Source organism: Leuresthes tenuis, unplaced genomic scaffold (assembly GCF_036924035.1).
Source record: "Leuresthes tenuis unplaced genomic scaffold, fLeuTen1.0.hap1 SCAF_18, whole genome shotgun sequence".
Classification (NCBI taxonomy): Eukaryota; Metazoa; Chordata; class Actinopteri; order Atheriniformes; family Atherinopsidae; genus Leuresthes; species Leuresthes tenuis.
In genome coordinates, this window is record NW_027325372.1 from 15,861,372 (window position 1) to 15,887,395 (window position 26,024).

Genomic DNA, 26,024 nt, shown 5'->3' on the forward strand with positions numbered 1-26,024 from the left:
TGCCCTCGAGTTGCAACCTACCAATGTGAAAACATCAACCTTCAGAAGCTCTGTTGTGTTTGAGCGGCAGCCTCCCCCGAATAGTTGAAATCTTTCACGGTGTCCTAAACGAAACGTGCCACATTCTTGTTGACAGCAGTTCTCCCCTTCCTGTGCTTATTTTTGGCACATACGCTGTCAGGTATGAGCGGTAAACAGAGATCTGCCATATTAGTGTAATTGAAGGCGCATTTTCATTTCCTGTACTGTACGCGGTTCATTAGGTGTATGGATGAGGGCACAAAGGATGTCCTGAAAGGTGGGTGATGTTCTTTGTTCGCGCAGTCTTTCATTAGATGCCATCATCCTCGGCAACAAAATAACACACGTTGTATTGCCTTTCACATCCTTCATCTCACCAGTTGATTGGCTGTCACTTCTTGCCTCGATTTAGACATTGACCTCGACCTTGGCTTTGTCTAAGGTGTCACCTCATTTTCTTTATGCTTGTTTGTGTGTGTGTGGAAGCATGCAGGGCCCCTTAGACGGATTTATTGTATGAGCTTAGTTACACTTGTGAAGGATAAACATAAACAAGAGGCCATCTGAGCTCTGATAGTGAGCCCTTCTTATTAAAGTGGAAATGGCACTATCATTTCTAGTCATTTAATTCTTAATATTGGGTTCCTCTAGATTAGTTTTGCGCACTTAGGAACTCCAAATAGTTTGTAATTAGTTCAGACTGATGGAAGCTTTCTCTTGGGGGAAGCTGCCAACTGAGAACGAGGGGATGTGGCTAAAGTTGCTGACCGGTTGAATTCCTGGAGGTCTGCTTAAGGTGCAGGGAAGGTGGATGATGGTGACTTGTGAATGCATACTACTACAGTTGCCAACGAGAAAGCCATGACAAAAGATAAACAAGAAAAAACTGTGAGAAACGCGCTGTTTGCAAGCATGAGATGCGGCCATATGTGTTGGAGGCAAAATCGGATCCTGAAGATTAAAGTGTGCAGTGATGAAACGACCCCAATGTAAGCTTCAGTCTCCCCGTAAGGCGGTGTTGTACCGGTTCATAAACCGACATCCGGGAAGTGTAGCGCACAAATCCAAACCTTTTTCCCGACTGTGTTGCTGGCCAGGGTGAACAAACTCCAACGAATGATCCACGATTGTTGGGTCTTCAGAAAGTCCTCATAACTGAAAAAACATCACAGCAAATCCATCCATCATCTGCCGCTTCTCCGGGGATCGGGCCGCGGGGGCAGCAGCTTGAAAAAAGCAGCAGAGACCCGATTCTGAGGTCGCCAAATCGGACCCCCTCAACGCCCTGGCTGCACCTAGAAATTCTGCCCATAAAGATTATGAACAGAATCGGGGACAAAGGACAGCCCCGACGGCGTCCAACCCTCACCGGAAACAAGTCCCACTTACTTACCAGGGAGGCTGAGGAGTGTGATGCCCCTGTAGTTGGAACACACCCTTTTTACTGAGGGAGAAATCACTTCTTCTTTTTAAATGCTCGCGATGGATGACCTGTACGCCCATGGAGGTCAGGGGAGCTACAGCTGCCTGCAGAATGCCACATAAAAGGAAATCACCTACGCTTGAGAAAAGTCTTGTGAGAAAGAGTTTAAGACCACTGGGTAAAACGAGATCCTTCTGCATAGAAATACTAAAAACATTTGAGCATTTGGTGATGTTTAAGGTACAAGATACAGGTTTAAGATGCATCCTTTTAACACTGCAGACCAGCCAGACAATATGGAATAGCATGACATGGGATTTGTAGCTTCATCTTCAATCCATACAACCAATGCATGCACAGTTAACATAGATAAGCAGATGGTATATCTCAAACATGTATTCACACAGATCCTTTTTGTGGCAACTGAAAATATGTCCCTAATAGGTTAATGGCCCAATTTAAACACAAATATACACAAAGCCAATCTAACATACCAGCATTTATCTGCTTTGAAGAACAAATCTCTGCTACTTTCCTTTTGTGTAATGTTATCACACGACTTTCACGTGTACAGGGTTGTTGCATTTGATAAGATGTGCTTGGAAACCAAAATAATAACTTGAAAGCATGTGGAAAAATGTAGAACTCTGTTGTGCAGATAGGAAATAAGAAATGTCGGAATAGGACCATTAAATTGTTTTTGATTATTTTTGTGTTGATGATAGAAAAAATGACTCCCAGGATCTCCTATCAGACAGTCCGGATACTGTAATGTTGTAAGTACTAGATGCATTAGTCCAACCATTTAGCTCTGTAAGTGGCATCTGACTAGCTGACCATGCTGCCTTTGTTAAATGCATCTTTCCTTCACATCAGAATTTGCAGAACTATTGGGCAAATCAATTTTTCTGCTCCGGGCTACTGTTGGGACGCAGTGATATATCGGCCTTTATCAATTTTCAAGCAACTGGAATGTTAGTATCTCCAGAAACATTAATTCAGTCTATAAACTTTAGGAAACGATAGACACACAAAACTCAGTGTGGAGGCTTCAAAGAAACTTTCTACCGATCTATTTTTTTTTGTTTTGTTTGAAGTATGATGTGGTCTGTGACCATGACCTCATGACAGACGCTGGCTCTGCTCACAAAATTCCACTTTAGCCTTGCTAATAGCTGTATGCTTTTCAAAATGGCAACATAACAAATGAGTTTTTCCGAGTGCGTTAGCTTCACTAACTCTGGTTCCCTTCAGGCAGCACACACTGATGCAAGCTTCAACTGACGGTGAACGCGAGGACCCAAGGTTTCCTCGCATCGTAATAAGATTCTGAGCGTTGTTCGCTTCAGTGTTGCGACAGCTGGATGTGAGCTGTACAGAGATGCACACACACATCAAGTAAAAATGCATAAAGAATCACCTTTTTAAAGATTATACTGCTCCGAATGTTGACCAAGTGAAGTGCTGGACTTTCGGGTGCTCCAGTCGAGATGTATGGGAGATCAGTCAAGAATCCCTGATCACATGGTGTTTTCGTAGCCTTTGATTTACACTGTAAAATGATTTACTGATACAAATACGTTCTTTGATAAGTATAGAATTAAGCGACAAGGTTGCGTGATGTTCTGATGTTCTGATCTGTCATCAGGCAGCATGTGCTTTCAGTCAATTTCTCAAGTCACGATCGGAACAAAAGCGGCTAAAGAACGCCTCAGTGATGAAAAAGAAGTAGTTGCATTTAAAACGAGAGAAAACAGCCATGAGAGGACTGACAGCTTTTTGCTTCATCTTCGGCCGATCAGAGCATGACCTGTGCTGTCGAGCCACAGTCTTGCTTTGAGATGATTAGTAGGCAGACAAATGTACTGATGCAGCCTGTTGAACAACACTTGGAAGCAGCAGAGTATGAGCTGGTGTTCTGTCAGAAAAATCACAACAATCTCTTTTTGTGTTTTAAAAATGATTTATTTTTTTTATTAAAAGCCTCATTAGAGAGGTCCTGCGCAGACACCTTTACGCATGAATGGGACACATGTCCACAGTTAGCGCCCCACAATTACATAGAAGTATATTACAAAAATCCTTAAAGAAATAAAAATCACCGTTATTCTGTGCGAGATCAGGGCACCCTTTGTTGAATCTTTTTTTCCTATTTGTGTTGCGTTCTGTACAGCATTTTGGTCCACAGTGGTTGTTTTAATTATGCTTTATATATGCATTTCATTTGATTTGATTTAAGTGAAATTTCTAAACCATGCGGTGCAGGTCCTCTGGCCAATTTTGCCCAAATGTGTGCAACTACTGGCCAAGGAAATTCCTCTTTTTCAATGAATTTGTTGCACAGAAACAGATTAAAAAAAAAAAGAAAAAAAAAAAGCAGTGAACGCTTACTTGGCAGCCGACGGTTTGTCACAGTATCAGGATTTATGGTAGAAAAGTAGCACAGCGAGGATGGTGATGAGGTGCTGCTCACTGGAAATTGTTTTTGTTGTACGAGTCATGGTTTGAAGCCAGTGGGGAGCTCAACTCCATTAGAGCTTTCCTTTTGAATCGCCAATATCTGTTGCTCCATTGCTTTCAAAGGTCAAATGCTGGTTAACACCTATGGATCAGCAAAGGGTGGCTTTCGCTAGCATTTATCACTACGTCCTCTCACAGTAACAAGACGTTCTAAGTAAGTAATCTGTGGGGGGAGGGGTTCTACACCTTCTCTATGTGTTAACAGCAGGAAATAATACTGACCTAAACAACAGTGACAACAAGAATGGAGTTGGGTAAAGTTATGGGGATTTAGGGTTAGGCTTATAAGGTATCACAACCCCGTAGTTATGATACTTTCTCCCTAAATATTTCCTGCGTTCTGTTTCCACACAGCCCATCATTCCCAGTGCCTCCAGTGTGCTAATTAAATTAAACCTCAATACATCGCCATGTCTTCCGAGCCTTGTGTTCGTATGGTGCACGACACGGTTATTTTCACCTGTCTGGTCCCTATTTAAGACTCCTATTGAAAGTGACAGAGAGCGACGCAGCAATGTTGTTGTCATAGTGTCAACTGTTTTAAAATCACAGAAGGGTTTGTGCAGTTAATATAAAAGAAGAAAATGAGGGTGTGAGGTTGAATTTAAAATGCATCGTAAGAACATTACCCAAAGAAAAGAATTGGATATAAGAGGCAACGTACTGTTGAAAAGGAAAGACCATCCTAAAGAAGCAAGGTACTGTTTTTTACACATTAGGACAAGCTTACATCTAATTGTTATAAAGGTTTTTTACGTGGAAACAGTCACGGTCAAATTTAGCTCAAAAAGTCAGCAGAAACATCAGTAAAAAAAAAAAAAAGGAAAAGTAAAAGCACCCTTGGCCCGAGAAGCTTTTCGTGGTGCTGTGGGCATAGAGACCTTCTTGCAGTGATTTGTATAATTGTCCACCCGTCACAATTTGCTAAGTTCCTTGAATTACATGCGACCTTGAACTGTGTGTTAAATCTCTAAAACCCACTTCAGTGGGATTCAGATTTGGGCGTTCACTTTGCCATTTACACTGCGGCTCCACTTCTTGTTACAGAAGCACGGTTTGCATCTACTTCTGAGCTCGATGATTGCTATTAGTTGGTAGCCGTAGAGAATAATTATCCATAATGGTTAGATGCAGAGGTACTATTTCTTGCAAGAATGCAACTCCTAAAGTGGCGCTTGGTCTTCTTTTCCTGCAAACAATCTTGCTTGTCTAGCATGCAAAGTAGTTGTTATTCACTCTGATATCTGTGATATGAATTGGCTATAAAAGAACAGAATAGAAACATTTTTAAAGAGTACTGATTTTGTAACACATTGTTCACGGTTTGAGACTATCGTGAGGTTATCCCTGAAACTGTTTAAACGATGGACTCGGACACAAACGTGCAAGCTTGAGTCCATACGACATGTCTTTTGAAACATAAATGAGCTCAAGTGGATTTAGACCGATAACATATGCGGATAATAAAGATGTCCGTACACGTGTTTTAAAGCAGGTTAATGTTTATTGATGATTCAATTGATCAGTTAATAGGGGTTTGAGTGGACCACATTGTCTGGGCTTAGAATAAAACTGGTGCACTTGAAAAGCAAGCCTGTGCATGTGCTGCAGCTATGTTCACGAGTGGAAAAAGCCTGTTCAGAAGGGAGCATTCATCGTCAAAGTGCACAAATATGGTCCCACGAGTAAGTGGCTTTCCAGTCAGACAGACCCTTACTTTTGTGTGCTGTGTGGTTTCCTCAGTTTCGTGTTGTTGAGGTAGTTTTTCTTTCAATAATGATCGCCGACAGATGTTCAAGGAAATTTTAGTTTTTGCACATTGTGGCGCTGCTTTTCCATGACTATGATGAGCAGTATTAATAAACAGAGTAACCAAGAGTAGTGTTTGACCAACATAGTCCACTTTCCCTCATCCAATTGCTTTCCAGTAATGTAATATAACTGCCGCTGGCTTTTCTAAAAAATCCATTTCATACCGGGGCAAGCAGCTTGAGATTTATTGAAGCAATTTTCCAACGAAAGGAAAGTATTGATGTTGCTGTAACACGGCACCACATGGCAGTGTGTCTCATCCGCGAGAACCGAACGGAACACACGAAAGAGAGGGTCGTCACGTCATGTCTGACAGTGAACGGGACTTCATCACCTCATTTAATGGTCGTCCAGCGTTGTCCGATCGGGCTCTAAGCCTCTGCCAGTCTTTGGGCTCTGCTGGGAGTACATGACCTTCACTCTTGTCAGATGCTGACTGGCAGGCGCAGACAGCTGTTCTCAGCTGAGTCATGAACTGACACCGAAGGACGCTCGACTTCACTTATGTGCCAGATTTACAGATCAAATGCACCGCATTTACCCGATTAATTGTATCATGCAATATACAATTATTTTACTGTTATCAGAGGATTTATTTTTTCCTCCATCAACCGAAGCGTTACCAAAGACTGATCCAGTGTGCAGTACGCCTCACTGTGCAAACGTCCATTGAAAATGATGTTAATAAAGATAATTCCATCAGTCTCTATCCAGTTGCTGTCACCTTTATTCTTTTGATTACCTGTAGATGATGCTGCAACAGCAGAGTCTGATGAGCTGATGGTGGACCGCAGCTACGTAAAGAAGAAGCTGGAGCACGGACTCACTCGGATCTGGCAGGTTTGAAAGTAGTCTCCTTTCCCGTCTCCTTTCTCCCTCTCTCTTCTTCTTTTTTAAAAACCCGTTTCGGCCTCATATCTTTCAGGTTTTTTTTTTTTCTCGTCTCCTCCCACATATCGCCCTGACCCTTTGATTTCCTCCCCCGCACAGGATGTCCAGCTGAAAGTGAAGGCCTACATCCTGGGAACAGACATGTCCAACTTTAAATACGACGATTTCATCATGGTACTGGATGTCATCAGCAGGTAGACCTCGGGATCGGTGCAGCAGGCTCCTTTTTATTTCCACTAATTGGTCTTCATTGTCTGTCACCCCCTTCCTGCGTCATATTAATCAGGTTGAACTGCAGCACATGCAGAGTCGGTCAGTCACATACTAACGAACCCACTGAAATTAGACAAAGGCACTTATAAACGCACCTCCGTCATAATCTTTATTTTGGGTTAAGTGCACTTGCATTAAGGCATTAAAGCTTTTTCAAACATACTGATTTAATTTTGCCAGCTCATAACGATGTAATACTCCAGTTTAATTGACATTAATGGACCGCATAAATAGGAATTTACACACTATCATTACAGTCGTTGATCTGTGTTCCGGTCTTGTGGTGCTCGGCACAATATTATTCTATTTGGCAAGGTAATCTGTGCTCAGCTGGAAGAGTTTTTGTTGGTACAAAACATTTGGATTTTTTATGATTTGTCCCATCAGTCAAACCAAGAATCGATATTAAGACATTTTATTAAGACTTTTCAAAATTTGTCCGACTGGCTTATTCTACATGACGTTTTGTAGAAACAAACAGATCCCCATCAGTTTTGATCAGACACCATTTTCTGTGTGCTGTATTAGAAAAGGTAAGGCGAGTCTATTTGTAAACTTGTTTCGGAAAAAACAAAGGCAGCCCCAAGTGCTTTACATCAAGCTAAGAGAGAGAAAAAGGCATGGCAACGGACATTAAAATCCGAGAAGAAATGGCATTCCTGAACATGACTCTCATAAAAACTTCAAATCGTAGCAGAGAAGAACCTGTGCAGTAACCGAGATAAAAGTGCAGACAAGTGGAGGCAATTTTGAAATGGAATAAGTGGAGATGGCATATTAATTAGAGGGTCGATATTGGCAGACACGATTGGCCGGTCATTATGTCAGTCAGGCAGAGCTGCTTGCTTCCTCTGCTCGTCGTTGCAGATGATGTCTGTCTCATGACCGGCGAGCTGCAAAAGCAAATGCATACATTGTATCCGGCTGCCGCTGCTGGCTCAGCTGTCTGTCAGACTGACCCGGCAGAAATCCTTGGGAGGCTTTGAGCCCGATGGCCTGCTTTTGATGTTTCTGCCTACTTTTTATTCTATTTTCATTTATTTATTTTTTGCTAAATAAAATGATATCGGAAAATCCCCTTTACAGTTGTTAAAAACAGGGATGTTTTTTGCTCAGACACATATTTCATAGGTTCATTGCAGGTTAATTTTTGCAGGGAAATCTCTATACAATAATACAATTGTTGTGTTATCTTTACTGCGCTCACCCTAATTTCTATTGGTTGCAGCGATGTGTACATCCACACCTGTAAATATACTTTCTTCCATCAGATTACTTTCCTCGTGACTATGAAATTGCTAAAAAAGTCAACTTCAAGGCATCTTGCACTGTAAAACATCTGGTTGTTACATGATCTTTCACCATAGTCATTTTAGCACTGTGGTGTACTTGGATTTAGAAAGTTTAGTCTGTTTATCAACTCACTTCTACTTTTAACTCGCAGTCCCATTTCAAAATGCCACTTTCAGCGTCTCTTGTTAATATTTTCTCACCGCTTGTGTGTTAAACATCATTCGCTCCTTCCTGCTCTTTCAGGTTGATGCAGGTTGGTGAGGAGTTCTGCGGCAGCAAGTCGGAGGTCCTGCAGGAGTCCATCAAACGCCAGAGTGTCAACTACTTTAAAAACTATCACAGGTGAGATGCGCCGACCTTTTGTCTTTTATCGTGTGCCGATTAAAGCACGTGTTTACAGAGGACTGCAGGTAAGGATGATACAGAGTAGAAACAAACTCCTTGGATGCAGCATGTGCTTGTCTCCTGAGATAAACTCTACACAAGTTAAATGCACTGGCTGCCTCTTACACTCTATTCCTGATGCAACCCTTTTTGGAGTAGAGGTGCAATTACATCGCACCTTTCACTGAAGAGAAAGCCCATTTCCATCTTGATTATATAAACCCCTGCCAACCTCATAAATATGTATTTTTTGACACAAACCGCAGCACATTATCACAGATGACCTGAATTAATGAGAGTTGAGGTTATCCATCAAACATCATCGATAAAATGCTTAAATATCTGGTTTCTAATGAGCGTCACCATTCCTGGGTTGCAAAATGGCCAAGAAAAAAAAAGAAAAAGGAAATATGACTTTGGGTTTGAGGTAATCTTGGTGTGAAATTGAGCTGGCAAGTGAAAAAGAGAGTAAGAGGTGACTGACCCAGAGATGGAGGACAGGAGCAGGAGGAGGAGGAGGAGGAGGAGCACCAGCAGCACATGAAGAATTGCACTGCAGGCAAGGAGACTTTCAGGGTGCATTGAGTTTGATTCATTTTCCAGTCCAGCGTCATTCCCCAAGAAGCCATCAGTGAATTTCGACTGTATTTGTCCATCAGGTGCCTGCATTAACACTCCAGCATCTATTGGTGTGTATTGTTGCTCTAAGGATGCAAGGCTTAGAATATCATCAAAGTTAAAACATTATAAATATCAAGTTAATGTAAAATATCAATGTTTTCTGAACTTATTTGCTCTTTAGTTTATTTGGTCCTTTAATTATTTGTATGAATAGCATGATGCTTCATAAAATATTACTGTGAATGTGCTACACTTTGCTCAAGTCAGCCACATGCGGAACATTTTCTGTTCCCCTGTCCTCCCGTGTTTTATCACTCTAATATTTCCAACGGCAACACTAAGCGCTGCCGCTGTGTTTGAAGTCAACACTGCGCTGACATTTCACACAGAATGACCTGGTATTAACCTGGCAGGTGAGGACCAGGGTGGCAGCTCGGAGCTGTGAACACATAGAAACTTACACAGGCAACTCGTACCCCTCCCGCTGCTTGCTGAGCATCAGTGACCTTTGCGTGTTGTCTTTTTGTCTGTTTATTTAATAGGGCCCATCAAAGCACGGGGGGCTGTTTGAATATATGAAATTACATCAGCTGATTAATACACAGATACTTTTTTTTTTTCCCCCATATTCTTTCTCTTTGCACAACCCTCCAGGGCGCGACTGGAAGAGCTGAGGATGTTTCTGGAAAATGAGACGTGGGAGCTGTGTCCGGTCAAGTCGAACTTTAACATCGCTCAGCTCCATGTGAGTAAGACACATCACAGGAGTGAAAAGGTGAAGCCTAACAGCATTCATTTATCCCCACATTGTCACTCATCTCACACCCCACCACTGTGAAATTGGCATAAGGACATGAAACTCTTGAAATGATCCTTCTGAATGTGTGTTTGTTCACTGCGCGCTGCACAGCCCAGATGAAGATCAAACGACTCTTGTCCCTTGTGGGATGTTCGTTAGAGGATTTTACTTCCCATGCTCATGGGCAACAGTTTAAAAACAAGACCTTGAGAGCCTCGTGTGGCTCAATTGTTGCTGATGTCTCAAGCCTATATATATATATATATATATATATATATACATATATTAATATTAGAACCAACGTGCAGAAAATCTAATTGCTAGATTTTTTTTCAGCTCAATTCACTAAGAAACAGAAGACCTCAAATTGAGTTTATTCCAATCAAGTTTTTCTTTTTTTTCTTCATCTCTGCTTTGCTTTGGCACACTTCGCAACAAACAAACATACCAAAAAACCTCCATCAAAAGTCTGCTTGCATACCTTTGTTAAATAACTCTTGGCCTGTATTTCAAAATGTTCTAAGCTTGTTCACCAAAATTGAAAAGGAGTCCATTTTTTTTTCGATATTGAGATTCGCTGCACGGCACTTTGTCCCATCTGTTTTTTTTCCATCCACTCCGATCCAGGAGTTTAAGTTCATGGGCCAGTGTCGCTCTCCGTCCATTTCACCGAGCAAACAGGCCGTTTCCTCGTCCACCCCGGCTCAGGAGGAGCTGTCGCTGTTCCAGCAGTTCCTTCAGGAGGGGAACCCCTTTGAGATGCACATTGAGCAAAAGGAAGAAGAGACGGAGGATGTGCTTGCATCCAACGGGGTAGGTGTCTGCAAAACGAAAGGACAGAACGCACCGTTTACTGGTCAAAAGGTTGCAAGTCAAATATTTTCGGGATTTTGATGTTGATATTTGATTTAAAAAAACAAAACCTGTACTGTCTGAGTATTTATGGCTATTGTTATAGATTAAGCAGTTTCATACGTGGTCGTTTCCTCTATTTGTGTCTACAAATCAAATGCCGGCTTGTTTACTGCTACCAGAAAGACATACGTGCATGACGTGTGTCACGGCAATAAGCTGAGAAAAACACCAAAAAAGTTCATAAAGGAGACAGGCTGATTTGGGAGATATTTGCTATAAGTTATCAAGACCATCCAGCATGCAGCTGTCAAAATCCGATCCTCTCATGTGGGAGACCTTTTTATTTCTCAGAAACAGAGGCCGCTTCACCTCATGAGTGCTGCGCCGACCGCTTTGGTGCCACATATAATTGAGAGAGAAAAAAAAAAAAGAAAGTGGCACACTGCTCATCTGTCAGTAGGCATTGTGCACCTGCTTCCTCAAAGAAAGCAAACTTCTCTTTGTCAAGGCTTTTGATGGATTTACAGAGCATGGATGCAGTGATCCAGAGAAAACCACCTTGTGCTTTGGATGTCACGTGCATCTGCTCCTTCCATCGCTACAGTGGTGTTAAGCCCCAAATCTTTTTTTTTTTTCTTTAAGGTTCATTTGTTGGAGTAAGCAGTTTTTTTTTTTTCCTCCTGATTTTACAGATGTCCTGACAACCAGACTGTTTGATATGGTGATACTTTTTTTTTTTTTCCTGGTTCAACACCTGAAATAACAGAGCAGGAATTAATAAGCAGGGCTTACAGAAGCCTTAGTATGGTGTGATCTTTTGCTTGTAAGCCAGTATGATACTGAAGAGAAGGATTCTGCTGACAAAGACAATATTATTATTTCAAAAAGGAGGTATCTGAACCCTCCTCTGACTGATTAACGAATGTCTTTTTCCACTTCAAGCCAGTCATTTGAGGGCTACATTGAAATTCATGTCTTTTGTACTTGTTCTTTGCACTGACATTATCTCCGCAAGGTCAATCTGATCTTTCTCCTTTCTGTTCTCCAAGTATGAGTCAGACGAGCTGGAGAAAAGCGTTTATCAGGACTACGACAGTGACAGCGACGTCCCCGAGGAGCTCAAGCAGGACTATGTTGATGAGCAGACAGGCGATGCCCCTCTCAAGAGGTCGGTTCTAAGTCAAGTTGTCACAGTGTGTCACATCAAACTGACACACAGGTCAGGAGATGGCTTATCAGAGTATGACTCTTCAGGTGAACAGAAACGTGCACAGTCCATAGCGGCAGCTCCTGTTACTCAAATACCAATTCCAGTAAACCGATCTCTCTTTGCATCTCTCTCTACCCTGAACTCGGCTTCGTAAGTGTGTGAAATCGCGCATTAAGCCAGTGTTCATGCCTTTAGCGACAACAGTTTTAGCTCACCGCTGTCTCACCCTGATTTTCAGGCAGGAAGCTTTGAGGAAGATTGTCTTCCCATGAAAACTTCTCATTATTTTCCATTCCCACCTAAGTTATTGGTAACTGTTGAGCAATTAATCGCTGTTTGATAAAGGTGAAAGCTTTTTTCTTCTTTTTTTTTTTTAAACCTTGTGTGTAAAGCATTTATTTGTATTGAAAAGAGACAGTTTTTGTGTATTTGCCTCCTTTATAACTGGAAAGTGTTGAATCCTAAAGGACCTATAATACACACAAGCGAAACCATCTTAGCACGCTACATCTGTCATTTTTCAGGTCCTCTTCTTATATTTAGTTTATAAATAACTGCTTTAATGCGGTGCTGCACTTGATGCAGCCCGTTGGAGCTGAATTTGATCTAACTCCTTGTTCAGCTCATGTTTTATACCAGATTTGTACAGGAAGCAAAACATCCAGCACTATTAATTATTCAGTGTGGAGGCTTTGTTCTGATGACTATTTCATGTAATGTAACTTCCGGTGTCCCATTCATCGCGTTGTGGTGTTTCTGCTCCATGTCCTCGTACCCCACAGGTCTGACATTTCTGATTTGATTGCTTTAAGTGTTTCTCCACTTCCTGCTCGCGGTCCCATTTATATTAACCCGACACACCTGACATATTAATTGCTCATTTCCCATTTTATGAGCAGGGATTACGAATGGTTTATTATTGAGTGGGCTGCAGGGTCACATTTGGAAATAAGATGGCCGATGTAACGGCTGCTTGCTAATATGCCTCAGTGAGCTCTGTGTCAGGGTTCTGGTGCTCCCGGATCACTAGTTCAGAGACTTCACCATCTGGGTCTATCTGTATTTCCTGCCATGTGTAATGGTTCCCGATTGATCAATTACAAGACTTTGACCCACACTAAAGGTTTCGAACCAGGCTTGTTATTGCAGAGAATTAGCGATGTTAACATGCATTAGTGTGTCTCCTTTCTCATGGTTCCACCCTGCTTTCTCCGACACCCCTTTCTCCCCTGCGTCCTTCAGTGTGTCCCGAGAGACCATAAGAAGCAAGAAAAGGTCGGACTACAACCTTAATAAGACCAATGCACCGATTCTCACCAACACCACCCTCAATGTCATCAGGCTTGTCGGTAGGTACTGCCCACATGCACACTCTCTGCAACTAAACTCTCCTCCAGAGCAGCCCAAACCCTCCTGTGGCCCGCTGAGATTTCAATTTATTAATCAATTAATCAAATTGTTGCGACCGGCACGCCCCGTGTCTGTGTGACTGAGCTGCACTAATAATAGTTAGCCTTCGCCCTGAGCTCTGACCTTCCATTTCCAAAGACACGCTCGTGTGTCTTTGTGATGTGCCTTTCAGGACATTTGGACCCCTTGTCGACTAAGATCGCTCTTGGGTGACATCACCTCATGAAGGGATTTTTATGTTTTTCTTCCCTGTGTCGTCGTCTTGGGGCTGGGACCCTGGTCCAGTTTGGAAACACTTAACACAAATAATTTTTGGTTTTCAGTTAAAAATGGTTTATGCTCTCTTTCTTTTTCTTTTTTTCCCCCTCCTTTTTTGTTATTTCACACAGCGATTCAGAACTATGTGGGAGAACTTGAAGCAAGGAAATGGCTATGTTTGATTTCATGTTTCACTTCTAATTCAGTCCCTGCAGAGCTGTAAAGGAATTTGATTGAGTTCTTGGTACAAAATTTAAGTGAAAGGGTGTAAAAAGAATGAGAGTGTGAGGGAAAAAGTGCTCTTTCAGCGGCAACGCCAGAGAGATTGAATTTCTACCCCCCCCCTTCATCAGTTCAGTCATTGGTAACCTTGTTACATCCCTTTACCTTCTCTATTTATAGCTTTTATTACCTTTATGCGAAATTAGATCCTTGCAATTTGTATGCAAATGCAACATGTTCCCTAAAGGATGTCGGCCCATCATGATTATCTTACTGTAGTTTAGCTCTTTTAATGTCAGAGAAGATTTACTTACGAACAAAAAGCCTGTCATTCTTCATAAAACTGATGCTTGGTCTATAAATACCGAAAAGCACAGAAATGATCTGAATGTCCCCCTGCATCACACTGTGCTCTCTGAAATACATTCAGGGGGCCACACAACTTTGAGTATAACAAAATATGTTTTGTCACAGTTTTTTTATTTTGTCCTCTTTTGGCCCTCTCTATTACAGGAAAGTACATGCAGATGATGAACATTCTGAAACCAATTGCCTTTGATGTCATCCACTGTGTATCGCAGCTCTTCGACTACTACCTTTATGCCGTATACACCTTCTTTGGACGCAATGACATGGTACAGTATTTCATATCCCCGCGGCATCTTCTGTTCCATGTAGGATTATTAAACCGAATATTGGCTAACTTTTTAATCATCTGATCATTTTCGATCCATTAAAGACATATTTCGCATGCTTTGAGATTCATTAGAAAATAAGCCACTTTGTTGTTAGATGAAGTATGACCATACCCCTTCTAGTAAAGCATAGAGGTGGGAATGTCAAAGGCTGGGGCTGTTTTTTTTCTCCTTACAGCTGCGAACTTGAATATTCTGATGGGAAATTTAATTCGAAAGTGAAGAGGAAATTTGAAAACTTGAAGGAATTTGCCAAAAGATAATTCAAGCGACAGAAGTTGCTCTGTCGGCAAGGTAACGATCCAAAGCTTACCAGCTGGCTTTTGAATGGATACGTTCTCTGGGAGAAAATCAGAGAAAGCTCTTTTATTGAGCCCTTATCTGAACCTTTACCTATGAGACACAGTATAAACACAGCATTTTCAGCATTTTGATGCTCCACTGGGGAGAAACTAACCATTTCGGTGGCTGAAATAAGGAGAAAACTGCACTGAACCAGTAATACAATACAATGTCATTAAAAATATATATATACATTTTTTTTCTGGATTATTTGAGTGACGTGTAATTGTGACTTCTTTCCTTTAAATGAATGCCAATTGCTTTGACATTTGAGATCAAATTTGACCTTTTTTTTTCCAAGATTATGAGTTGTGGGAGAAAATGTGATGAAGTCACTGTTAAGCTGCACTGTTGGTACACTAAACAGCATAAAGGCACGAGAAGAGAGTGATGGGTGTAAGTGTTGTGATGTGCATCATATGACTTTTGATAGCGCCACAGAAAAGAAAGAAATGTGCGATTCTGTCAGTTATAGCCGACAAGTAATTCAGTTTTTGTTTTGGGTTTGCTGTGTTAGTGTTTTGTTTTGTTAGTTTCATGTATTGGATTATATAAAGTGAGACCTGAAAATAGATAAATAGATATTTAAAAACATCGACTTGAGCAATAGAGTCCAACAGTCCCATTTGAACCCAGTTTCATTTGAACTGCAATCATGTCATTTATTTTGTGCCTGACAGAGAATAAAAAAAAAAAACAGCATTTGTGTCTTTATCACCCTCAGGGAAGTTGTAATGATAGCATCAAAATGACTTCTGTCCCATGGAGATGGAAAATATAGAGGAAAAAAGGCTCCTTGGGGGCCTCTTTTATTCAGATTATTGGCATGTTTATGTGTGTGTGGAGGAGAGATGAGGAAATTTTGAGAGATGTTAACTTATCAGTGGCTCTTTCTCAACTCTGGGTCTATGTACAGTATACCAATGTGTGTTAAGACATTCATTTATGTATTTATTCATCAGCATTACTCTCTGCTGTATCTTAAACTCATTTGCTTTTGACACGTAATGCTCCAAGTCTGCATCTTCCATTGCTTGTTTTTGTCCGTTTAGCCGCATCCTCGATCATTTTTTTCCTGCTCCTTTCACTTAGCAGCCCATGTCACCCCACTGACTTTTACCATCAATACTCCCGAGCCACTTTCTATCCCATCTCTATGTTCTGTTCATCTCTCTGTAACTCTCACTTTCACTTTTTAACCACCTGTGCTTAAATACCCCAAAGAGTCATTCATGAGACCATCCATTTCATTAATGGGTCTCAGTCAAAGAGACACGGAGAGTAAAATGCTAATGTCCCCATGAATCTTTAAAAAGCCTCTGGAAATTGCCCGGCACATATGCTGGTGTTTTGACCCAGACTCTGCTCTCTTTACTCTGCTGGAATCAAGATGGAGCTGCTTGACTTCTCCACTCGAGGAGTAATGGCTGGGCATTAATATTTAAAAGGGAAAATACAGCAATTATCTGTGTGTACAGCCACACTGTCTCCAGTGTCACACAAATGCTAAAGTTGCGTCGTGTGATGTGCTCACAGATTCTTCATGGCTGTGAATAACTCGACTTTCAGCTTCGGAAGGTCGGGAGAGAGGCAGATTGACTCAGTTTTGGAGATGTGATTGTTTCGAAACTCTGGAAACTTGCACCCCGTGGGAATACCTTGGATATTTCACTCATGTGTCTACTCTACTCTACTGTAGACGGATATAAAACAAAAAAAAAAAGTCTGCGTTGAAATACAGTGGCAGAAATATGGGAGGTGAAAGGCTGCCTATCAAAACACAGAGGCAGGAAAAGTGAACTGAAAAAGGGAGAGCACATCGGGAAAGTGTCTGACACTTAACTGGATCCCCTTAAAAGTGAGCAGTAATGCAAGTAGTTATTTTTCTCTCTCAAGCCGTGACTCCCAGAAGGTAGCTCACATTGGATGTTATCTAACATGCACGTGTGCAGGGTTCATACTACAATAAAACAGCTTTCCGACTCCTCTCTGTCTTATCTTTAAAACCATAGCAGGAAAAGTAGAGATATGTTGAATCTTACCGTAAAGAATGGGATAGGCTCAAAAATACCAGCCTCCTTAATCCCCACAGCGGAACTCCTGTTGTGCGCTTCTGTCGCATCCCACCAACCTCCTAAATCTAACGTTTGACGATTGTTGAATTTCTCCTCATCTCACCTGGCTGTTCATCGGTTTCTCATTAGTTTGAGCAAGTCACAGCTCATTTCACTGTGAAGCGACAGCAGTGTGTACATGTCTCTAATTCTGTTTGTTTGCTGACTTCTTTTCTTTTCAGTTCTGTTGTTCTTTCTCCACAGTGTTGCTGTTAAAGGTTTTAGCTTTTGCTTCTTGTTTTCTTTTTTTTTTTTCCTTTCTGCTGCCCGTTTGCCATCCATAGCCTGTCCCAAGCCCATCTTTGCCCACTTATGGTGGGAGAGAGGCGGTTACTACCAGAGTGGTGGGCCCTGCCTGTTTGGTAAGAGCGCACCCCAAAGTGTTACTAATGACTGATATAAGGCGGCGCTGCCTTGTGAGTCCGGAGCACTTGACCAACGTATGTGGTGTGGTTGTTTTGAAGCTCTTCAGATGCGCATGATTTGCTTTCTTAAGTGACATCAAGCACATCTCAAAGGGATTTCAGAGGCATTTCGATGTCGAAGTTGCTGTGCTGCTACCCTGTACATACCTCTCCTCTCTCTGCGCTGTCGCCTCTCTGATTGTTTGATTTTGATGCCTGTGTGCCTGAGTCTGCTAGAAGTAGGAAGCAAAGATTATCTAGTCTTAAATTATTTTAGAAGAAAGCAGATCTTGCTGCGTTTGTGTGTGTGTGTGTGTGTGTATAGTTTTGAACCCTACTGAAGTATGTTCTTAAAGAAGAAAGTTTCAGTGCACCGTACCGACACTCACCACGTGTATATCTGTGTGTATGCATTCTACAGTATGAGTCATCAGGTCTGGGTCTTATCAGCAGCAGACTGAGAACCACACTGAACCGGATCCAAGAGAGCCTCATCGACATGGTAAGACTGCAACTGTCTCATATTCTACTCTCTGCCTCACCTTCTTCTTCTACTCATCATCTTTCTCCTTCTTTCTCTTTCACCAGTCCTCGTTACCTCATCGCCACTCTGACACAAACACGATCTCACCACATATCCTCTGTCCACGTGAGCCTCCGTTCTCTTTATGCCTCTCCCTTTTTTTTTTTTTTTGTTCTTCCTTGTCCATTTTATTCATTCCGACCATTACCGCATGCGTGATCGTACTGTTAAAAGAGCCCACAGCCGGTGTCACCACAAAATGCATTATGGGTCGTCATCATCTGGCCAGTGGTCACCTCCCAGCTCGCTCACAGACACGAGCACACGGACACCTCCATCTCTTAATGTGGGCAGCCGACGGTGGGTGTTATTCCATTAGGGCCCTCGATCTCTCCTCCCTTTGCTAATGTGACATGGAGACAATCGGTGTGGTGCAGACCACACTCTGCAACTCTTTTGTCTGGCAGTCTGTCCTTCTTTTGTCTCTCTCGACCTCTAACTCGATGAGACAAATGTCCTCCCTCACTTCTTCCTTAAATTTTTCTCCATATCTGGCAGCGTTTTTTGCCCTGTTATCAACGAAACCATAAACGAACGATCATCTGGTCTCACCCTGCGGTGGTTTTGCCCATTGATGCGGACGAGGCTGTGGATCTTCTGGTTTTCCTAGATATTGCTTTTAAAAGGAAATGGAAGTAATAAGTCATGTCCCTTGAGACCAATTAAGGTCTGCTGTAAATGCAGCAAATTAACTTTAAAAAAAAAAAAAAAAAAGCAATTAAAATGTCAGTTGTGCTCATTTTTATTCAGAAGCAGTAGCTCATATTTGATTTTAGAACAATACGAACCTCTGAGCTCCCGTTGCTGCGTAGATGGATTAGGTTTGTTGCATATGACACAAATAGTGACACAGTCAGTCGGCTCTGAAATGAAAAAGAAAATGTTTTTTCTTTTCCCAATGAGAAATTCCTTAAAGATTTCAATCTTGCTTTTCTCTTTCTGACGACCGATGGGGCTTTCTTGTATTTTTCGATTAACGATTATACCTAATACCTAAGAAAGTGTGTTTTAAAACGAAACTCTTGTGTAAAATGTGCAATCTTAAGATTTTTTTTAAATGATCGGCTTTCATACGATGGCTTTGTTCCTCCGTGTTTCAGCCGGCTGTGGCACCGCACAGGTGTGATACGGCAAATAGTTTCTTTTCAGGTAATTTCATATTCTCAGACAGCTTTTAAAAGGGATCAAAGAGTTTGTCAACTCACTTGAGGAGCGAGCGCTGCTCCACATGAAACGAAATTACGATTCTCTGTTGCAAGCTAGTAAAAACGGAGCAGGAGAAGCTCTCGTTTAATTTCTTTGGTATTTAAGTGTGTCAGCAAATACCTCAAGAGCTGAAATACAACATGGTGTCAATCGGATGTCAGAAATGTTGTCTTTTAAACTTTTTTCAGCTAATCAAACATTTTGTGAGAGAAATGACTGAGAATGGCTGTTGAGAGTAATGAATGAGTGCATAAGAGGACGGGGGACAGTGACAACATATTACAAAGAATTAGCATGTCAGACACAAGCGCTTCCCTTTTTCCATCTTCATGCCTCTGAAAAAAGCTGGAGTTTTCACAGGAACGTGGAGGGAAACTGAACACAGACTGAACAGAGAGCAGCTCTGTACGATTTTAATGACACAAACAAAGCAAACACTGCTTTTGTTAACATCTACACGGTCCTCCAGTTTCTCTTAATGAATAACGTCCGCACTAGATCAAATGTGCCATGTGATCAAGATAATGCTCTAATGTGAACGTTCTCAATACCATTTCCAGATTTAGAACATGTATAGAAAAAAAAATGTGCTAAATAGTGAATATTATATTATATATTTATACAAATGTTTTTTCATTTGAACATAGTTTCACTGTCACAGACCAGCATGAAAGCAAAGAGTTTGACCGTCGCTGTGTTCAGCATCTTGAGTTTTCAGGATGCATAATACACAGTGATGGGTGACATGATGACAAGCCATTCTGGCACCCATCAGCGGCAGTCTCGTCATTATCTTACTGTAAATCTCATCAGAATATAATAGGTCCAACTAGCAGCACTTTTTGCATGTAGCCACAGAAAGTATTTTTCCCACAGCAGGGAGCGCACAACTTCCGAGTGACCGTTGAAGCAAAGCATTTATTTGACAGCACAGCATAAAGAGTATTTCGCCGGTAATGGCTTTACTGGTTACTTACCTGTAATGCTCATAGCTGAGCACTAAGGAAGCAGAAAACATAAAAAAAAAATAGATCATGAAAGCAGGGGAAGGAAAACGAACACTGGTTACAAAATCACACAAAAGACTCATAAATGATCCAAACCTTGAATAGCCTTACTTAACAGCATGTATTTTAGCTTCAGGGGCTACTCTTGGTAGCCTTTTACACCTAGGTAATTTTCAAGGTGAATTATGAGCCATTTTCGGATGTCAGGAAGGCTGCAGCTGACTTGCTCGGTGCTCGGCTGCTTTCTTCAGAGACCATGTATACGCTCTGAACTGTTCAGCTGATTAAAATGAGTCGGATGGTTGGATAAACTAGATGTGGGGAGAGATGGGAGAGGAGTGTAATGCACTGAGACATGTTGGAGTTTCGGTGAGAGAATCCTCTCGGAATACAAAATGCTACTAAATTTAATCCACACGGCTGCATGCGTGCGTTTCAGATGAGCATAATCCTATCGCTATTGTGTCTGATTACAAGCTATTTCAAATTAGCTCAGAGGTCGGGTTTTGTAACTTCACCCGTCCTTTCCCTGCGTTTTATTAGCAAATGCTTTTAGCTTGTTCTTTCTCATAGGCAAAACTGTTATAGCTCCTCTCAAAAGCCTGTTTTCTTCAAAGGGACACTGCACACCTTCATGTTTCCTTGGGTTTCATCGTTTTATACCTTGCTCTCCTCTCTCTTCGCTTCACATTGTTATCCTCTAACATACATCTCGCAGAAACACAAGTTATCATTCATAAGTTACAAATTCTTCCGTGATTCTTCCATATTCCATTCTTTTATGCAGGTAGTTCCACTGCACAGTGGATATGTGCATGCAGAGTACACACACACTTCTCCGCTTGCATGCAAATAGACACACTCACACTCTAGAGATTATGACAGGTTCGACCTCATTTGTAAACGTATTACAAAGTTAATTGCACGCTGCGTGTCATTTGAAGTTCTAAATCCTTGCGGTTTTGTTCCCCTGATTTGCCATCGCAACAGTTTGGTTCCAAAGCCAAAGTGCTGGTAATGACTCAGAGTCCCACGTGAACAGCAGTGAGACTCGCCTGCTTTCGGGTAGAGAGTGGCTCCAGTTCAAAGCAGGTGATCTGCAGGGGAAAAAAAAAGCCTAAGATCATCGCCTAGTTTTTAAGCTCTCCCCGCCACCATGTTCTTGATTACCTCTGAGTTTTATGAATCTTTACTTGGAAAATCTTCAAATCCTCCCACCACATTGCCTGGGGCACCTTCTCTGACCGTGTCCTATCCGAATAATGCCATGAACCTCGTCTGTGGTCATATTGACATTGCTGGAAAGTTCAGCTGTGACAGCCGCTGAGAGCTGTTGCTGCAAGCAGTGTTGTGAAGAGGGTTAACAAAGACTAGCATTTGCAGTGATATCAACTAACTAACCTTTCACTTCTCTTCCTATTCAGATCAGCAGTAGCAAGGCTGGTATTTCTTCTATCCATGTCATTTCTTTTGCAATACTTAAACAGTCTTGTCATTTCTATCATTTCTCCCTTTTTTTTCTCCTTCTTTTTATCTGTTTACCCTATCATCTTATCCTTTTTCATGCCTCTTAACTCTCATCATCACAGGCCGCTACTTGTTCAGTTCACAGCTTACTGGTGCATGTGACTGAAAACAGTGTTTGTGCATTTGATTTTCGTTCCACCGTTTTCTGGAGTCAACCCACAGTTCTGCGATGAGTTCATTAACGTAGACGTGTGCGCGTTCATTTGCCCGCTCATGCTTTTCCTGCCTTGGCACCGAAACGAGAGTGAAAGGTGGGGAGGATTTCTCCACTGGCACCGTTGTACACAAATGTACAGAAAAGACACACAGACGGGCAAGAAAACGTGCACGTTCACCACTTCATGTTGGGATATTCTGATACTCAGCAGCCATATTAGCACATTACTCTCTACATATGCGAACACTGTCTGCTGTACCTCTTCCTAAGCTTACTCTGGCCTGATAGAAACTACACCCCCTGGTCTGTTGCCTCTCACTGGACATTGAACCGAGTCATTAGATGTGAGCCTGTGCACTTTTAAATTTTTCAGATGTGTTGTTGAAGGCTTTTCGTAACCCTTGAAGTCCCAAAGAGCCTGCGTCATTGTCCGCCTTGAAAACCGGCTGTTCCTTTCAGCAACTGAACCCTTTGCCCTCTGATGGAACATTTGATTGAGCTGCATTGGCACTCAGCTTCAGGTCTAAGGAAAGGAGTAAAGGCAGGGTCAGAATTTATGCTTGTGACTTCAGTGCCACACACACACACACACACACACACACACACACACAGTGTGGGGACTTTGAGCAATGACGCAGTTGTTCATCTGTAAACACATGTTCACCAAAAGTTTCGGCGCATGCACAGAATAAAATCCCGCCTGGAGTTTTGTTTCACAGGTTTACAATTTCTCGATATACTCAAAAATCTTATGGAGACAAATTTTAGCCCAGTTTTCACTTTGAGGACACATCGCTGTCTCAACTGGCCCATAGGGGATTGCCTTTTGGCAGGGCTTATAGATTGTAATTAAGCATCTTGGTGGGCTTGTTTATGCTGTACTTGACAGAATGTCACAAGAATTGACATTTTGTTGCAAAACACACACACATTTCATCGCAGGTCATACTCCTTCGCTGTGATGAGGAGACAGTTTATCCCTCCGGATAAGAAACGCAGCCTCCTGTCTGCAGCCTCCCATAAACCTTTGCCAGTGGCTCCTCGCACCTCTCACTGTGACGGGCACAGAAAAGAGCAAAATCGTGCACTTTCTTTTGATGTGTGTCATGGCTTCTCTTTGCTCCTGACTTTCGTAGCATTTTGGTTTCTTCCTTTTTATTTTTCTTTGCCCAATGACTCAAGAAAAGATTTCTCCGCTTGTGTCTCGGCCAGGTTTTGTCATTCCAGAGCAGGTGAGCAGACCACCAGCTGTGGGATGCGCAAGTTGCCTAAGATAGGCTCAGAGGGTCTGGCGATGTTGCACAAAACAAATGAAGACCCCAATTCCATTTGACATTCATCGAATGAAAACCAAATTTCTGGCGTTAGAGGGACAAAGAAGCACAATAGGATCCTCTTGGCAGTAATAACTTTACCGCCAGTCCATTTCACTTGGATATAAATTTCTGTGGAATGGGTTTGAGACGGAGTCAGCAGTCAATCATGCTAGACTGAGACACTTGGACTGAGAGATCGCTTTTCAGAAGCATCCTTCACAGTGCGTGGTTGCAGGATTATCAGGCTGTGGGAGTTTACAGAGCTCATAAGAATAGAGATTTTGTTCTGGAGTGTCATTTAAAAATTGATTTAGATTTCTTTAAGTGTTTTGTCTGGAAGCTGGTTTTCAAAAAGAGCCAGTGAGTATTGTTTGAAAGGCACAGGAAGCAAATTTGCTTTTGTTTTTACTCACTTCAAAGGAATAGTCCATTTTTTATTTTTTTTTTTTCAGGGCCGTTTGAAGTTCTCGTGAGTAATCGATGTCGGAGCGCTCTCGGTTTCGGACGATCAGTAACATATGTCGATGGACCAGCCAAGCTTAAAGCTGCTCCGACAGGTTCCGTGAGCAGAGTGAATCTTTGGCCACCTATAGCACCAGACGATTGTTTACTTTGGAACTACACTTGCTCAGCTGCAGAACGTCCGTGGAGCGACGCACACGTAACCCAGCCGTTTTCATGCAAAAGCGAAGTGTCGTAAAAGTCCACAATGTAGCATTCACTCACACCTCTATGAATGTTGAGTCTTTTTAGATGCGCTTTTCTCATGAATCCCCTCCGAGAGTAGCTTTGAACTGAATCAGGAACCCACTGTCCACTACAGGCAAGACACTCACTAATGCTCCATACAGCCCAATAAAAGAAAAGCCCTTTGTAAGAGCAAATGTTGGTGGTAAAAGAAGGCCATTAATAATGTGATAGTGATGAAACTGAAACAGTCTTCTTGAATAAAAATGACTCACAGTTTGTCTTGCAGGTGACAGCAGAGCAAAGAGATGCTAATTATCTCTCTGAACGTTGTGCTCTGGCACCACGAACCATCTGAAGAGAGTCCTTCTAACAGTAGCCACTAATGTGTCCAATAGATTGTCACACAGCGACCTCTTTCTGCATGACAGCCGTCGGACTGCGTGGAGACGAGCGCCGTCGGTTCGAGGGCAAGCGTCCTCCGTTGGCTGCTCACGGTCAAATAAACTTTGTTTAACGCATCGTATTTGGGCAAATGGACTTGAAATGATGCAAGACAAAGGGTTAAGCGAGTGCTGTAGCGGTTGAAGTGGAGATGTGTCATGAGATTGTTGTCGTAGAAATGAGAAAAAAAAAAAAAAAAAAAACCTCTCTGATGCGTCAGAGGTTTTTTTGGGCAGCTTCTGAGCACCCTGCCAGCAGTTTTCTGCCAGAGAAAAGTCGCCATGTGGACAGGGGCCCTTAAACTTAAGGTGAACTGTATTCATTCTTTAACGTTGTTGCTTCCAGCTTCTTCCTTTTTTTGCTCTGATAGGTAAGCCAATGTCCTGGGGTTTTGCATGTTATTTGATACAGAGAGCCAGCTCCCATCTGACAGATAGTGCCTCCAGTACCCACCACAAAACTCGATGAGATCAAATCACCCATTGTCCTGCCTCAAAGAAAAGAAAAACAGACTTTGTTGGAGTCAATAAAAACCCTTCGGCTGCGGTGAGAAAGGTAGAGGCTACTGTTTGTCTCTGCGCTGCACACTTGTCATGAGGCAGTTTGGGAAACCGCCACAACCCAGCTTTTGGATGGTTTTTTTGTGCTCTTTATCAGAGGTGTTTTGTTAGGTTGAAAGAGCAAAATGAGATGAAACGTCCTCTGTGGAGACGGAATCATTTTTCTGAGAAGAGCTGTTCGTCCCGATCGATACAAAGCTTCTGTTCCGCTTCTCTCAGAGGCATTGTGGGAAAGGGCTTACATGTCCCATGTGGATATCATGAAACACAGCAGAATCTCATTATACTTGAGCTGCAACATACACAGAAACTGCGCTCGAACGCGCTCACAGTGTCTCATTAAGAAGCATTCTTCAGCTGGGTAAATATTTCAGACCTCTTATCTGTGATCCCTTTGAGGAAAAACAGTGGGGACTGATAGTCATCAGGCCACTGCTCCATCCCTGTTTTCTAGTCTTGTTCAAAGCTTCGCTCTTATCTGTTTTGAAATCCTTCCATGGATGTTCAGTTTTACGAGACATATTTTCATTGGGAATAGCAGAGTTTAATTTCTAATCGTTACAACCACACAGATAAGACCCCTTTCCTTTGATGTCCTCTGACAATGCAGCTGGCCTACATGGGGAAACCATATTTGGCACAGAAGGCTAAGGTCCTTATGGACATTGTGGACAAGCTGTCATTTCTCAGCTCCTGGCTGTTTGCAAAGCTCAGCGGATCACAGGACTGGGTGTGATGCTACTCTCTGAAATTACCAATGAAATAATGGCTGGGCTTCAAGTAATTGCAGTTGCAAAGTTTGTCTGCCACATGCAGTTAATGCCAGAAGCATATTTTCTTATATGTAAACTTGAGAAGGCGCCATTGCTTCCACATTCTGACTCTCCTTTTTTTTTTTTTTAATACTAATTGACTCATCATTGATGGTTGACTCGGAGGATACAGCAGGGGTGACGAAGTGTGGTGTCTGCACCACAAGTGCAGAATGTG

General features: G+C 42.1%; 1 protein-coding gene across 1 annotated transcript in view; it reads left to right on the forward strand.

Moving 5' to 3' along the window:
* vps50 (VPS50 EARP/GARPII complex subunit) overlaps positions 1-26,024 on the forward strand; it is a 90,519-nt gene that overhangs the window by 40,036 nt on the left and 24,459 nt on the right. The window contains exons 14-22 of the mRNA XM_072370028.1: positions 6,525-6,616; positions 6,767-6,861; positions 8,477-8,575; positions 9,893-9,983; positions 10,665-10,850; positions 11,942-12,060; positions 13,345-13,451; positions 14,506-14,627; positions 17,969-18,049. Coding sequence (XP_072226129.1) covers positions 6,525-6,616; positions 6,767-6,861; positions 8,477-8,575; positions 9,893-9,983; positions 10,665-10,850; positions 11,942-12,060; positions 13,345-13,451; positions 14,506-14,627; positions 17,969-18,049 — 992 coding nt within the window. The remainder of the gene's footprint in view (positions 1-6,524; positions 6,617-6,766; positions 6,862-8,476; positions 8,576-9,892; positions 9,984-10,664; positions 10,851-11,941; positions 12,061-13,344; positions 13,452-14,505; positions 14,628-17,968; positions 18,050-26,024) is intronic.